General features: G+C 53.2%; 1 protein-coding gene across 1 annotated transcript; it reads left to right on the top strand.

The window, feature by feature from the left end:
* The first annotated feature begins 4,894 nt into the window (after positions 1-4,894).
* Positions 4,895-5,806, top strand: LOC130155055 (P2Y purinoceptor 4-like). The gene has a single exon (XM_056351983.1). The coding sequence runs from the start codon at positions 4,895-4,897 to the stop codon at positions 5,804-5,806; it is 912 nt and encodes a 303-aa protein (XP_056207958.1).
* The last annotated feature ends 11,027 nt before the right edge of the window (positions 5,807-16,833 follow it).

The raw sequence follows: 16,833 nt of genomic DNA on the forward strand, positions 1-16,833 counted from the left end.
CAGCAGGACAAACGGACTCGAACGGGGACAGACCGACCGAATGGGGCAGGCAGATATCCCAGCTGCTGTATCCTTCAGGAACGGTGAGGGGACAGGTAGGCCTTGTTCTACTGATCACATGCTGGATTTACCCCTGTAAATATAGTCATGCTTATTTCCAATAAACTCTTTTGCATATACGATGTTTAGGTTGTTTCCATTCTCATTCGGGCTGTGCATCTCTCTACTGGTGTTGGCTTTCCCAGCCCAGGAGCCAGCGAAGGCGGTGGCTGGAAGCTACCCCAGAGGGACAGGTGGTGGTGTAGGGGGTGAGCCAGTGCGGCTGAAAGCATCTTTGATGCTGAATTGACAGCACAAACGTTTGTTCTCTCATCCTGTAAGCAGAGGAACACGTGATGCAGACCAGTCTCGCTTCAGATGGTTGTAGGCTTGGCTTTGGTTTTTTGCAAACATTCCAGTTGCTTTGCAGCTCTGTTGGAGAAAGTCCTGCCCAGAAACACACCTGGTGGTGGGGGCCGATGATGGTGGAGGGCTCAGGATCCACCAGTCGCCAGTGGTGCTCAGCCCAGAGACCTGAGGGAGCGTTGCAACCCAGCAGCCTCAGGCCAGACCCCCGCCGGGGCTCAGGGTTGGTATTTGCACAATTAACTGGGTTGACTAAAGGCTAATGAGGATGCAGCCAAGGGCAGCCAGCTTGCGTCTGTCTGCTGGGGTAACTGACGCCCCCGGTGGCGGGGGCTGGGTCTCATTCTGCACTCTCACCCCGCTGCTCCCCCATAGCACCCTTGGACGCACATTTGCCACCCACGGAGGGGAGAGGGTGACACCTCAGCGAGGAAGGGCTGTGCCATGACACCACCATGGCAAGAAACGACTCCGCACAGGAACCCCTGAGATGACACCCCATGCGCTGTGGCCAGCAACGTCTCTGACACAAAACCAGCACAGCCACTGTTCTTTATCATAAAAATAGAGAGTGATCTCCCTCCAAAAAAAGAATTGAGCGTGCTACTTGGTGCTCACCGCAGGCCACGGAGGCAGTGCTGCTCCTGGAGGGCCATGTAGCCCGGTGGAAGGGAGTCACCTCGTGTGGCCTCAGCCGTGTTAGATGAAGTCCCAGGGCGGCCGGCTGTGGGGGCTGCTGGCTCCACTCTAAACAGGCTCTGTGGGCTGTAGGCTGTACGCCAAATGCTTTTCTTAGAAACTTCCTTTTTGGCTTGAAATGGTTCAGAGAAATTTCTAGCCCTTCCACGGTGAGCCAGCGAAAGCCCCGCTCCTCCCGGGGCTGGCTGCTAGCAGGAGCATTCGGGGAGGTGCTACAGCATCATGTCTTGACCATCTGTGGAGTAACCTTCCTGCAGCGATTGTTTCCATCTGGTCCCAAAGAGTTCATTGGGATGGAGCATTAGGATTTCACCCTCTGGCCTTTTGATGTCAGCTGCGGATGCTGTCCTGCCTTACAAAGCAAGTGTGTGTATAAGTTAGAGCTGGTGGCAGTGAGTTTCATGAGTTGGGCTTGGATCAGAAGATTGCTGGAGTCAGCACAACTGGGGTCATCTTCTGAGTATCTCAGCAAAGCCCCTTGGGTTTTATCTTTTGCTTGGGAAAGAAGCAAGGAGACAGTTTCAGAAAGTCACATTTTCTGGCCTACAATATGATGCTTGTTCTTGTATCTGGTGTGACTCAGGGGCATGCCTCGCCATCCAAATCTTATGATCCCACCGAATCTGCAGCTTTTACTGAGCCAAAAGAATAATAAGCAGCACCTCAAACCCACTGTATTTAAATGCTATAGCCGAGTTCTTGGGCTGAAGCCCTCCCTTTGGTGTCAGATCCTGCCTTTGAGGTTATCACTACTTAGCTATTAGTGTCTGCAGTACCTGGAAACTCTGACTGCCTGCCCAGCTCACCCACGTGGCCCTGCTGCTACAGTCACCTACCTGCTGGCACCCCAGCGGTTTGGGGGAGCAGTATCACCTCAGCCCTGCTGAACTCTGCATCCCTCGATGCTTCCTGCTGTGGCTGTGGTGCTTGGCTGGGGTCAGGCTACGCACGTCAAAGCAACCGCATCACCTGCATCCTCAACTTGCAGGGACTGTGCTCCCCTCCCCAGCGTCTCCTAGTCCTTCCCCTGGGGAGAGCAACCCCAGAGGTTCTTGCTTTTGGAGGATTTTGAGCAAAAGCAAGCTGTTCTTGTAAATCAGCTGCTGCTTTTCCTGCCCGCAGTTCTTCAAGCTGCTGCGGTTTCATCACCTAGCTCTCCTTTCCATCGTACAGCCAAGGGTCACCGGAGCCCATCGGTTCCTCTCTCGGTGAGTCTGAAGGAGCTCGGCCACCAGCTGCAGCATGGACTGACTCTTGTGGGAGGACAGGGTAAGTCTCCCCTGCGGCTGTGCGTGATGCTTTATTCATATTCTGTTTTAACAGGAATCCGTTTCTAAAACTCTCCATGGGTGTAATTCCATGCAATGCTGTTGAGGTTTTCTAAGGGCTCAAACAGGTGAGGGTTTTTTACATAAAGAACAAGCAAAACCCCTGCAGTGCTCAGGGATGCAGGGCTGGATGCTGGTCCTCATTCCTCCCCTTCACATCCAGATTAGCTCTAATTCCGCTGCTGTTTTCCAGGAAAGTGTTTGGCTAATGGCTCAGGTAATTCACCTTCAACTTAAATGAAAAATAACTTTTTTTTCTCCTGCTTTGCCTTGTTAAGTTAAAGCAAATTTCAAATGTTTCAGTAATTCTTATGTATTTTCTTCTCACCGCTCAAAACGACTCCTCTCAGAGTACAGATCCTCTGGCTCTTTCATTAAGGAATTATTGTATATATTAAAATTTGCTTTCTACAGAGTGGGCATCAATTCTGAGCTGCAGCTAGTGTGGGGAAAATGAAGCCCATGACCTTGTGGATTTTTGTCACCCCAAGAGCTGAGCTGGTCATTGCCACCGCAGCAGTTCTGCTTTGAGTAGAGAAGAAAGGATCCACTTGCTGCCAGCGTGGCTGCTCTCTGCAACAGGGTAGGATTTCTGGAGCTTTGGGGATGATGATAATGATGCCAAAAGGCAGTAACAAAACAATATTAAAAAGTCCTTAATTTGGAAAAGTGTGCTTTTTGGGGAAAAATTGTGAGAGACAGAAAAAAGCCAATGGTTGATGGCTGCAGTAGCCGTAGACATCTCTGTATTAGAAGCCACCATCTTTAGCTAATGGCTTAGCAAATAGTAATTGGCATTCCCCAACCCCCTGGCTTAGACTCCCAGTTTTACCAAAATGGGCGATAAAGGCTAGATTAAGGAAATGGCACTGGTTGAGCCAGGTTTGGGGAAGCCCTGGTGAGGATGAGCTGGTTCTTGACCCCTCCTGAACTGTTCAAGCCGCATTCAGCCACCGCAGAGCGCACAGGAAGGGGCACTTCAAGTTCCTCTGGCTGACCAAAGCCAGGAGAGGTCAGAAGTGCCTCTGTCTGAAAATGCATCAGTCCTAAGAATGCCTTTAAGACTGTTTTCTCGCCAGGAGCTCACCCACGTCTCTCAGGATGTGGTGCAGAGCTGTGAGCTGTGACCGCAGCAGGGCAGGCTGAGAGCATCTTCCTGGAAATGGCTCATGACACGGAGCCATTATCCCAAAGAGCATTTTGGGGAGATGCTGGGATGCCACACAGTCATACCCCAAAGGTCAGAGTGAGCAATGACTAAGAGCCAGGGTGTAAATCCAGGTGTTCAAACATAATCAAAACTGTCTGATTTCAGAATTATCCACATATGGATGTGAGGGTCCCAGATGGCCAAGGAAATGTTTTACTGCTGGTGAGACATCAATGGGCTTAAAAGCTGCGTCCCAAAAAGGGACAGGCTTGGTGCCTGCCAGATGGGGCTCAGTGCTACCGTGACAGTCTCACTCCTTGCCCTGCCATCGCTCCTGCCAACGGGAGCCTGGCACAATTTTGGGTCCCCTCGTGATTACAATTGTGCTCAATGGAAAGAGCAGCTTTGGAGGATGCTGTGCCCCCAAACAGCCCCCCTAGCTGTTGGTACCACTAGCAACAAAGAGGTTCCCAAAGGGCATGAGCTGGTGTGGGTGGAGAGAGCATCAGCCACCTGCCCTGTGGTCCTCCCTCCAGGACAGAGACCCGACACGCACAGCAGAGACACCCCCTTCACCAGGCTGTGAACTAACAGCAGCACCTTGGACCCAGCGGGGTGTCCTGCTGGGCAGGGCGATGGGAGAAGTTTGGGTACGGCAGCTGAGCAAGGCAGACGGAGGGTGCACGGGGGCTGCTCTGTTTGCAGGGCTGGCAAGCCTGGCAGCGGGAGAGGGAGTAGGTCGGCGAGCTGCTTGCCAAGTGCACTGTAACAAAACCGGCTGAAATAATTGCACCGTGGGTGATGCTGGGATCTCACCAGTGATTTTAAATGCAGAGGCTTTTGGAGCCAAGCAGTAACAGCATCATCTATTTCATCTTCCCCCATCAGCAGTTAGTAGTGGTGAGCATTAAAGCTGCTCCTGCTGTTCCTTTGGAGCCCTTTCTCTTTCCTTTGCAGCACAATCAGAGAAAGTCGTGCTGAGCATGGCAGGTTTGAGCCCAGTTCCCACAAGGGTTATACACTTGCATGTGAAAAGCAAGACTTGGCCCCTTGCACCTGCCAGGTCTCCTCCTGTGGAGGCTGAGATAAACAGTGGTCAGCTTTTGGCCACAGGTCTTCAGGACCAAGGATCATTTGAAAACCTGACCCTGCTGCTTCAGCCACTGCTGCCTCTGATCCAGCTCAGCCTTAAGATGATGAGCTCAGGTGGTTTCACTGCTTGCTTTTCTCCACCCAGCCCTTGCAGGTCAGCACAGAGGGTTCTCCTAAGTCCTTGGAGCTGCTGGACTCCTTCATCTTCATGAACACTAGCATGGACTGCGTGGCCCAGAGCCTGCACCCCGCCATCCCTGCCCTGGGGACCCTTCTCCTGCTGGGCTGCATCCTGCTGAACGGCACAACCCTCTGGGTGTTCTGCTTCCGCATCAAGCAATGGGATTCAGGCATGATCTTGCAGTTCAGCCTGGTCCTGGGAGACGTCCTGGTCATCCCTGCTACTCCACTGAGGATTTCTTACTTCAGCCTCGGCAATCAGTGGCCATTTGGGCAGTTTCTCTGCCAGTTTGAAGTCTTCCTGCAGAGCATCCACATGTACAGCAGCATCTATTTCCTGACACTCATCTGTGTTCACCGGTACTTTGTCATCGTACGGTACAAGAGCAAGTCCGTCTGGAAGAAGAAGAGCTTTTTGAGAAAACTGTGCTTCTTCATCTGGCTCATCCTCTTTGTCCAAGGACTGCCTTTCTTCTTCTTCCTTAAGACTTCAATTGTCAGTGGCTCAGCAAAATGCCTAAGCATTTATCAGTCAGAATTGGCCTCTTTTTACTACTCCTACAACATGGTTTTGGTCGTGTTCTCTTTCCTCCTGCCCTTTGCCATTTCCTTGACTTGTGGAGCTCTGTTGGGAGCTGCCATTGCTAAAGCAGCAACAAAAAGCTCCAGAGGCAAGAAGATGAAAAGCAGGTCTCTGCAGATAATAACAGTGTCTCTGGTGATTTTTGCCATCTGCTTTGGCCCCCTGCACATCTTGAGGACTGTTGGCGTCGTTGTGAAGTACTATGGCATGTCTTGCAAGCTCTTGCACCAAGTGGAGTTTGCCTATTACATCAGCTGGCTGTTCACCATTGCAAACACCTGCCTGGATCCCCTGATTTATGTGTTCGCTAATGTCAAGTTTAAGAAGAGTTTTGCTGACTCCTTTCGCAAATGCTGGAGCACCAAGTGAGTGCGAAAGATCCGGGAGCCACTCTAGACATTCCTGGGAGATCCCGTGGAGTGGCTGCTGAAGATCCAGACCCTGAGCTTCTGCCTCCTCCTCCTCCCGTTCTGTCACACGTCCCCAAAGCTAGTGGTAGCAGCGCTGCAGGGGTTTCAGGGTTTCTCTGTGCTCCTCCAGTGTTATCGAGGAGTTGTTCCTGTGGGCAGGGACTGCCTGGGCTGTAGCAGCTCCAGCAAGGTGCTGCTCCTGCCGGTGCCTGGGTGGCTGGATCTCCCAGACGTGGGCTTCTCTACACTGCTGAAGTGGCCAAACCCTGTTGGGTGCAAGGGGAGGAGTAGGGGAAAAATTTACACCTAAAGTCCTAAATAATGAGAAAGTCCTGCGAAAACTGCCTTGAATTTCCTGTCCATTAATGTTTTGTGTTTCTTCTTGTCTGCGTGAAGCAGGGTCTGTGCGAGCGCTGAGCTGAGGAGTGTGCTACTCTGAGCCCAGCACCCCGGCACAGGGGAAAATAACCTGTGTCCAGGCACCTGCTTTTCCCTCGGCCACCCAGAAGCTCCCCAGGCCTGGAGACAATCCCAACCCAAGTGATGGGATCAGACAAACTCTTACCTATCAGTCGGCTCTTTTCAGATGAAAGGAAAAAGTGGCAGATGTTAAGCCATGGATGAGCAGTACAGGAGGGAGATGCACACATGGGGAAAGGTGCTTTACCACTTGCTAGGAAACCTGTTGGAAAGTCCTGTGAAACAGGAGTCAAGCCTTATCTCCAGAAACACTGGTCTGAAAGGCTGTGAGGAGCTACCCTCCATCCTAGCCTGGGTGGCAGCCAGCGAAGAGCAAGGCCTTTTACAAGAGTATGGGTGAAGAATGCAGAAAACTGGAGACTGGAGACAAAGCCTGTGTCCATCTCATTTTGGCATGTTACCTAGTTCACGTGAAGCTGAAGGTGAGCAGGGCCAGACCCCTGCCTCCTGCCTGCTGCCACCCAATGATCCCTTTGCCCTGCATCAGGGAACCAGCCTCGTGGTCTTCTCCTTCCTCCACTGCCCTACAGAGATGGGTGCCTGAGCCCTGGGAGCCCAACCACCCCGGCAGGAGCAGCTTCTCCTTCCAGGTGGTGGGAAGCGGCCCATCTCAAGGAGGGAGCCTGGCAGGAGCAGAGGGAGTGGAAGAGACTGGGCTCATGGGGACAAAACTGGTGAGCTGGGAGCTGGGTTGACCAAGACAGAAGAGGAAGAGTTGTGGGAGGCAGCATCTCTCGGGCTGGCCAGGGTTCCTACAGATCCTAAATACAGTATAACTGTGAAAAACATTATAATTTGGGGGTAGAGGTGCTCTTGTAACCCCTGTGTTTCACACTGAAGGATGCAAGAGGGCAGTGCTGGAGGCACTGGTTGCACGAGCTTGCAACTGGAGTTTTGTAGGGGAAGGTGAGGTACAAAAATGACATTACAGAGCTGTCACATTGTTCCCTTCAGTGCCGTGTGCTCCAGCCCTTCCCCTGCCTTGATTCACCTGTGTGAAAGAGACCCAGAGACCCAGCAGAGCTCAGTTGTGCTGAATAAATGCACTTGCACTTTCAGGCAAGTTTTCACATTGTCATAGTGTTGCAAACTGTGGGAAAGAAGGCAACAGAGCAAGTACAAGAGCCAGGGGCCAGAGAGAAGAGATGCTCCTCTGGTTAAGGCAATGGCCTGGAAGTTTGAGGGTTGTTTTTAGGCTTTGCTGTAAACTTAACTGTGAGCATGACACAGGGTCCATATTTCACTTCTCCATCTCTCAAATTGGTCTGAATTGTCCTTCTTCCCTTTTCTGTCCTGCCTCTTTCAAAGGAAAACCTGTGGTTACAGTTAGTAGCTGTAACTTGCTTTTTGTATCAGCAAAGCCAGAGAGACCTTGGTTTTGTCCAGGTTTTCTGGAGAATGCTGTGGTAAGTGCTGCTATTAGGGCAACAGGGAGCAAGTCCTCATCTCCCAGGAGGAGTTGGGTAGTAGTTGGGCTTTTCATCAAGGTTTTGGTTCCCAGTGCTCCACTTCAGCTTGGGTTCGAGTATCCTGGTTGTTGGATCTGCCTCCATGGCCACCTCTGACCACCTCCGCAAATGCAGCCCGTGCCAGCAGAGCCCCCCAAGTTGGCAGCAAGTTTCCTTAGGGCAGGTGTGGTGGGTGCCGTGTTTGTGCCCCCCTGTGAAGAGATGTCCTGGTTTTGCCTGGTACAGGCTAAATTTTTCTCCCCAGTAGCTGGTACAGTGCTGCGCTTAGGATTTAGCGCGAGAACAGCGTTGATACCACAGCGATGGTTTAGTTGTTGCGAAGTCGTGCTCACCCTGAGCCAAGGACTTCTCCGTTTCCCATCTCTGCCAGTGAGGAGGGGCACAAGGAGCCGGGAGGGAGCAGAGCCAGGACAGCTCACCCGAACTAGCCACAGGGCTATTCCATACCACAGGCCCTCATGCTCCGTACAGAGACTGGGGGGAGCTGGCCGGGGGCCACCGATCGCTGCTGGGGGACCGGTTGGGCATCGGTCAGCAGGGGGTGGGCAGTTGTATTGTGTCACTTGGGTGTTATCCCTCTCTCCCCCTCTCCTCATCATTAATACTATTATTATTGTTATTTATTTACTGTATTTCGGTTATTAAATTCTTCTTATCTCAACCAACAGGTTTTGCCTTTTTCCAATTATCCTCCCATCCCAGCGGGGTGGGGAGTGAGCGGCCGCCCGGCGCCCGGCTGGGTTCAGCCATGGCAGGAGGGGTGCAGCCCCCTTCCCCGGCACCCCTGGCACCCACCGTGCTGGCACACCGAGGCAGGTCTGCCAGGGTGACTATTCGGGAGGTTTTTAGTGCAGCAGCAGGTGCAGAAAGGCAGCTGCAGGGGTCTGCCTGTAATGTAACCCAACAAATAACATGTTTATCCTAGAAACTCCTATCAAGGGTAGGGTAGAGGTGACGGAGAGACTCACTTTCTAACTCAGCTTCTCTCTGCTAATTAATTCTTTGACTAATCTCCGCCTGCCTACCTCACTGAGGGCTGCTGTGAAGCTTAATTGAATTTGTGTCTCTAATGCACCTTGCAAGCTCGGGGGAAAGGTGGTGTTCCCTGCTGTTGGTAACATTCTGTTGGATAAATCCTGTTGCAAAACCCAGGCAGGCTCCAGAGCCCTTCCCATAGTGTGTGGGTGGCAGCAAACAGCAGCTCAGTTTGGGGCTCTTACTTAGAGGAGGAAATGTTTTTGTGTTGGTGATTTGATGCTTAAATAAGGGGACGTTTGTGTATGTCTGTGGAAAAGGTGGCTGTTCCTGTCCCCGGTCAAAGAGACAAGTCTTGTTTCAAAAGCCAGGTGAGCAAGATGGGAGAAGCAGAATCAGGATAATCCCTTTTTATTCCACCAGGGAGCACAGCTCTAATGATTTTGATGCGTCAACATTCGCCCTTCTGTTCTTAACTAACCGACAGTCACTCACTCAGGACAACCAGCTTTAAAATCCATCGTTGTTCAGGCAAGTACAGATACAGAAATTATTGGGAACCAAAACACATCTGCAGTCCTGCAGGTGAGTGTCATTACACCATCCTGCATTTAAAACCCAAGCCCTACCCTAAGCACTACCACAAATCCTATTGTCCATCCTTGATTCAAGCAGTTACTGAGTTTTTAGTAACCCCAGTAAAGTCACCCCATTCCAGACATGTTTGATTTGAAGAAACTTTTGGGAACATGGTCCCTATTCACTTGCTATGGGGAAAATGGTTTTAAGCTTTTAATGTTTTAAGGTGATTTTCTTATGCTTTTCTGAGATGAACTTGTGCGCTTACAAGGAGCATGATGATACCATCACCTGGTTAAATCCAGATTATCTATCACTGTTTGATCACTGCATCTTTACTGGATCTGGCCTCTCACCCTGAAGGAACAAGACAGACCACTTGCCCAGGGCACTGAAGGTCTGGTTCACAAGGCAAACGCGGCTGGTTCCTAGCGTTGAGCAAAGATGAAGATACTGATGGCTTCAGATGACTGACCTCTGCCACTTTCAGGTTTCCAGATCTTGACACCATCTTTTCCACCTTGGTTTAACTGACCTTGGTTCCCCCCAGCCCCAAGCCCTGGTTCACCCCTGAAACGCAGCCAAAGGTTGAGATTGGGAAAAGGGGATCAACTAACTCTCTGTAGCTGGGCAGAAGGGGAGAAGGAAGCCTGAGCTCAGCAGGAACGTTGCGGGTGATGGAGACTCATCCCCAGGCTGGTTCGCAGGTGGAAGTGGCTGCCTCGGGCTGACTGATCCTTCATCCACCCAGGGAGGGGGATTGCCATTGCCTGTTCTGCACAGACCAGCGCCTGTGAGTACCCCAGAGGTTGCTGACCCTCCCACAGGGCCATGATGAGCACCTTGTGACTTCCAATGATATTCCCTAGTTTTGAGGCAAGAAAGAGGCACCAGGTCCTCGCCCACTGTGCGCGTGGCAGAGCTTTAACGGGACAACTGAGCTCTTGTGAATGGTGGTGAGCAAGGGAACAACATTCATAATCCTGTTACTGGTCTCCTGTATTACTGGTCTCCTAAATCCTCCTGACTGTTTAGAGAATGGCTGCTGGTGGTGCTGTGGTGGATCTCAGCTGGGCTCGGGCTGGGAGTCCGCTGCGGCACGACCACAGCAGCACGTGCGGTGTTGCTTCAGTGACCTGAGCCCTTGCACTCACAAGTGAGAGACAGGCAAATAAACAGAACTCTGATGCCAGCATTGCAGCTGGTTCTCTGTAGAGCATAACGACCTTCTGGAAAAGCCCTAGTGAACCCAGCCCCAGAAAACTACCATGGCACCAAAGCCCCCTGTACAGCCTGGCAACATGGAGGCCCTGGTCCTGTGTTGATCCACCAGGTTTTATTTTAGATTTTGGTATTTAAGCTCACCAAGCAGCACAGCGAGGGTGGTGCTGTGGGAGTGAAGCCTGTTAAAAGACTATAAACCATGGAACCATCCCGGAGCACAGGCCAATGGTGCCCCTCCACGGGGCAGCTGGGTTCAACCTCCGGATTAAGCCAGTAGTTTCTTCCCAGATTGACACCAAACCCAAACCGTGTGGCAGGCTTTGCAAAGTACAACAGCGCTGTATTAAGGCTTGCCCTGTAGAGTTTCACACTGTACGGCGCATTGCACTGAGGTTTGCATCATATGGTGCTGCAGCACATGGCACACCTGGGAGCAGGGGTGTTATAACCAGGTCCTACCCGAGAGGCTGGAGAGCCGCTTCTCCACTTTTTAGCAGAAAGCTATCACTCCAGACGCAAACAATTCATTCTGTGGATTCCCTGGTTTTCCCACAACCTTTTCTCCCCCAGGGAAATATCAGCCTATTTGCATATTAAAGATGCTGGATGATGAGCTATTGAGAGGTTTTCTCATGATGTCAGAGCCCTCCTGAGCATTTCCAGTGGTTGCCGGTGGGAGGAAGGACTCCCTGGGGCCAGCTGGCTGCTGCAGTAGGGTTGGGGAAAGCCCTCAGCTTCATCCCTCTGTGCAGGGCTGGGGATCTGTTCCATTATCGCCTGAGGATCCCGACAGTACCGATCTGGTGTGTGGGCAGTCCATGCTGACAGCCTGCTGGCCCAGCAGGAACGATGGCCACTTACCCACATTTTTAGCTGGTGACTCGCAAACGTGCTTCCTGTTTATGAGTTGATAAAACCACAGCCTGCATGAACAAGCTGTGCCAAGGCTCAGCTCATCCCCCTCTGATGGTATTTACTGGATGCTGCCTGGTGCTACTGTGAAAGCTTTCTTCCTCTTCTGCGGACTGGTTGAGGTGGGAAGGGACATCTGGAAGTCATCTAGTCCAACCCCCCTGTTCAAGCAGGGTCACCTAGAAATAGTTGCCCAGGATAGTGTCCAGGTGGCTTTTGAGCATCTGCAAGGATGGAGATCCACAATCTGCCTGGGCAACCTGTGCCAGGGCTTGGTCATCCTTGCTGTAAAAAAAGTGTTTCCTGATGTTCAGCTGGAGCCCTCCTGGGACACACAAGAAGAAGTGTCCCTTGCTTCTTGTTCTAACACTGGACACCACTGAAAAGAGCCTGGATCTTATTTGCACATTCCTTCAGGTATTTCTAGACACTAATGAGATCCTCATGAGCCTTCTCTCCTCCAGGCTGAATGGTCCCAACTCCCTCAGCCTCTCCTCAAACGTCAGATGCTGCAGTGCATTCACCATCTTCATGGCCCTTCCCTGTGGATGGCAGGATGACCCTGTGATGTACCAACCACACCTCCTAGTTTGGTATCATCAGGAAAAATCGCTGAGGGTACGCTCTGCCCCATCATCCAGATCATTAATGAAGATGTTAAACAGGACTGGACCCAGGATTCCCAGGACGGACCCCTGGGGTACATAACTCCAACTAGATGTCCTGCCACTGATCACCACCCTTTGGGCCCAACCATTCAGCCAGTTTTCAATCCACCTCACTCTGCTCATCCAGCCCCCACAGCTGGATTTAGACCCAAGAGCTGGGGCTCCAAATCACTATGAGGGAGGAGATGAGCCACATTTTCAGGTTTGTGTCTGCATCCCAACCAGCTGGGAAATGGACTTCGGAAAATCTGCAGGTTGGTCATCAAGGGCAACTGAAATGCCACATCCCTTGAGACGTGCAAACCAGGAGCTTCATAGCAGCTTTTCTTGCTTCAAACACAAACAAAAGCAGCTTTAAAAGCTCCTGTCCTGGTGAAAGGATGAGCATGCCAGCACCTCCTGGGCTGCTTGCTGAGGGAGGCTCATACAGAATAAATGTTTGCGAGAGGGATTTGTGTGAAAAGGCACCTTTGAATGCTGCAGGCACTGCTTTTGGTTAAAAAAACCCACCACCTTCCCTGAAACCTGCCCCACCAGCCTCTGTCCAGCTGTGCACTGGGTTGGCTCGTGGCACCTGCTAGGGTCAATCCCACCAAAACCAGCACAAAACCAACCCAAATCCACTTCTGCTGGGAAAGGAGCCATCGCTGGCTGCCTTGTGGCTCAGTTTCTTTCTAGAAGAAGTCAAAGTTTATTTGCTACCCGTTATCCGATGCGGTTGCACCCTGTGAAGCTGCTCAGGTCCGGGCTGGGGCTGGCGTGTGCTGCTCAGCATCGTGGTCCTGTGGGGAGCAGCATCGCCCCAGCATGTGCTGAGCATGCGATGGCAGGTCCATGCCCACAGCCTCCCCCGCACCTGGCTGCCCCAAGCAGGTACCAGCCTTTCCAAGCCCACCCAGCCCAGGTAAAAAGGATTAACCAAAACAAAATCAGTGCCAGCCACCATCACCAGATTGGCACATGGGTCCCAGGGGAATGTCCCTCCCCAGCAGCAGCACGGGGAGACCCTGGGGCACTGTCACAGGCAGAGACATGCTGCTTCTTGCCCGTGCCAAGGAGCTGCTGAGGGCACCCCTCGCCCAGGCTCAGCGCCGCAGTGTGACCCCTGCTTGGGCAGCCGCAAGGTTGGAGGAAACACAGGTCGTGCCTGTGCAAAGGGAAAACAGGACACACGGCAGCCGTGTCTGTGCCTGGAGGCTTGTCTGTCTTAGAAGAAAATAACAAAGAAATGTATTTTTGCAGCCACACCGAGGAGCTGGAGGGGAGCAAAGGCCAAGGAGGGGCTGTGCAGCTCCTGGGGCTCTGTTTAGTGCCAGCTGCTGCAGAGAGCTCGCCCCAGCTGGGGGGAGTCCAGCTCAGAGAGGAGGAGAGGCATGAAATGTCACCACGGCCCCAGTGCCTCTTCCAGCCAGCTGCCAGGCATCACAGTGCCGTGCCTCAGTTTCCCTCCCTGCCCCTATCTGCTGAAGACTGTCACCCATCCCGAGGATGGAGAACCGGGGGAGGGATTTCCCTCTCTGCTTAGGAAAGCTTTGGGGTTGGGGTTCCTGATCCTACCCCCAGCCATTCCCCACTCCCAAGGGCTGCATCAACTTCCCCCCAGCACTGCTGGGGAAGGTGAGGGTGTGGGATGGAGGGTGATCATCCCCTGCAGCTGGAGGTGGGAGGTGCTGCTCAAGGACATTAAGCCCCAGGGGTGGGAGCAGCCCAAGGATGCTGCTTGGGGCTGGGCAGGGCTGCAGGACCCTTGTTGTGAGCACCAGGACCTACCTGGTAATGGCCAAACACGGTGTTATTTTAGCTTTCTGCAGCAGTGGTTGGCATGGGGAGGGTGATGGGGGTGCCTGTGGGCAGCTGGGGCTCAGCCAGCAGTACCCCAGGGGACTGGCACTGTCCCACCAGCCCCAGTGTAAGTGTCCCAGCACTGGCTCCAGGTGATGGCTGAGCTCCCCAGGGTCACCCAGCACAGCCTGCAGCCGGGCACTGGTTCCTGGCCTCCAGCCTCCCTTATTTTTCTAGGTCCACTCCCAGGTGAAGACTGATGAGGCCACCAGGGATGGAAAGTGGATGGCACCTGGGCCAAGGGCCAAGAGGAGGGTCCCCACCCAGGGCTCACCCATTGGTCTCACAGGATCTGGAGCACCTTGGCACCCTGGCAATGGTCCCCTCTGAACTTGGTGGTCCCTGGCTTGGTGGCACATATTGATGGCCATGGGCCCTTCCATGGGCAATATCGCTCTGACCAATATGGGAATGTTTCTGGATGGAGATCCCACCGGTGGCAATGCCACAGCTCCCTTGTGTTACAGCATGTTTCCCTGAGCTCTCCCAGTGGGAAACTGTGGGCTGCACTGGCTCGGCTGGGACAGAGGCTGCTTTGTTCCCACCTCCCCTCTGTCCCTGCTCCCTCCTGCCCCAAGCTGGGTCAGGCGCAAACAAGCGCATCCAGCCGGCTGCGAGGGATGGGTGGGTGTGTGTCCCTGCCTGGGGCATTGCCAGGGGCAGGTTTCCACCCTGCCTGGTTGGGATGGTGCTGCAAACCCCATCGGGGGGAGGGGCCATGAGCCTCCCTTGGCTCTGGGTGGGCACCCCCAGGGGGTTCCCATGGGCAGGCACAGAGCTGTGGGCTTATCGTGTTTTGGTGTTTGGGGGGGTTGGGTGGACCCCCAAGGGGTAAGGTTGGCACTGCCACTGCGGGATGGGGAACATTGCCCTTCCTCAAGCTGTCCTAGCTCCTGTATCCATCCCTCTTGGCCACCCTCCTCTTCCTCCTGCTTGGCCCCAGGAGGCTGAAGCAGGTCTGGATCTGCAGACAGGGCTGTCCTCAGCACTCACAGGGGACCCTCTGCGCCCCCAAGGGCTGCCTTCGCTGCCACCACCCAGCTTGGTGGCCCTGGCCAGGGCAACCTGAGCAGGTATTTACTTCAGTCCCATTAAATGAGGAGCTGTCCCCACTCTCACAGCAGTGGGTTTCATCTATGGGCAGCATATACCCCCTTGTGTTAGGGGCTTCTTTACTGTCTCCATTAATTCTCCTCACCCTTGCAGTGTAGAAAACCAGCAGTCATTTCCCTGAAGGTGCAATGAGATGGATGGATCCTCAGGCAGAAAGAGGCTGAAGTCCTCATAGCATACAGTCCATACATAGCATCGCTGTTGTCCCCCCAGGTCCCCCATGTGCCAAAGCAGGTGATGGAGCAGCTGGAGAGGGCTCAGCAGAGGGACCCTGTCTGCAGGAATTGTGGTTGGCTCTGGTAAAAGGGGCAGAGAAATACCTGGAGGTTTGTCCAGGGCTGAAGCAGGCTCTCGGTCCCGCAGGATGCTAAATTCAACTTTCCTCTGTGACTTCTGCTCTGACTTGTCTTGTGGCCACCTCAGCCTTTAGCCAAGAGGGCAGCAGAGCCCCTGTCTCCAGCAGCAGCTTGGGTAGAGGTGACATTACACCTGTAACTAGACCATCTCTGCCACCGTGCTGGGAGGCGAGCAGCCCGTTAGGAAGTTCTGCTGGTCCCAGACCGCTTTGTGTTCATGAGTAAGGAGTAAGTAGTGACTTCCCAGTGTCTCGAGGCTGAAGGGTGAAAGGGAGGGTTGGTTTAATGTTAGCAGCCTTGCTCTGGCTGTGCGGGAAGCAGTGCAATGGCCATCGGCCATGGAGATGCCAGATGAAGGGCATCAGTCAGATGAAGGGGGAAGCAGCCAGCTCTGGTCCTTGCGATGGGGTTTTGCTGTCCAGTTCTGGGCAGCAGAAGAAAAAGGTGCTGGAGGGGTGTTTTGTCCCATCCTGGGATGTGAAACAGGGAAAGGGGATGGGGGCTGCAGAGGGGGGCAAGGGTGGCCCAGGGCAATGGCTCTGGAAGGGTTAAGGCAGGCTGTGCCACCCGCTCCAGGAGGCTCCCAGGAACCAGCTCTGGATGTGGTGGGATGTCTCCAGCCACGATGGGGTGCTGCAGCCCTGCTGGCCAGGCTGGATGCTCAGACCTGGGAGTGCAGCCCCCCTGCCCACACATGTGCGGGGGCTGCCATGTGCGGCTGTGCCAGTTCTGGCTTCGGGGCTTTTCTGCCTCATGCCATCGGTTTGGCTGTTAATGGGCTAAGGCAGGGCAGGGGACGATGGGGGGCTGCATTGCCAGCTCGCCCCAGGGCGATGCTGGGAGCAGTTCCCAAGATTTGGACAATGAAAGAAACTGTATTTTGGTCTTGGTACTGTTTGGAAGAGGGTCATGTTGGGACAAGCACCCAAACCGGGAGTAACTCTGGGGTGCTTGTTGCTATGGCAGAAAAACGAACTTGCATCAGCTTAGTCTCTGCCGGGAAGGGATGCTCTGCTAGGGAAGAAAAGTACTTCCTTTCGAATCAATTTATTTGTGAAATGGGTTAAATGAGACCAAACTGAAGTGCTTGGCGGGCCTTTTTCCCCAGAACAAGGGAGTTTCTAGGGCCAGCAGGTTTGCTTTAAATTCACGTTAAAGCCCTCCTGAGAGGGGCTTCTGGGGTTACCTTTGTGGGATACAAAATGAGTCACAGACTCTGCAAGTTCAAACCGTGCTGCCCAAGGTGCTCAAGTGCAGCTGGCAGCTTTGCTCTGGGTTAGCTCAAAGTCAGCTTTTGCCAGAATTTGCCTTTTGTTTGTGCAAAAGGCTGCAATAAGCCGGCAATAAGGTGGTTTTCTTTAAAAATCA

Source organism: Falco biarmicus, chromosome 9 (genome assembly GCF_023638135.1).
Source record: "Falco biarmicus isolate bFalBia1 chromosome 9, bFalBia1.pri, whole genome shotgun sequence".
Taxonomy (NCBI): domain Eukaryota; kingdom Metazoa; phylum Chordata; class Aves; order Falconiformes; family Falconidae; genus Falco; species Falco biarmicus.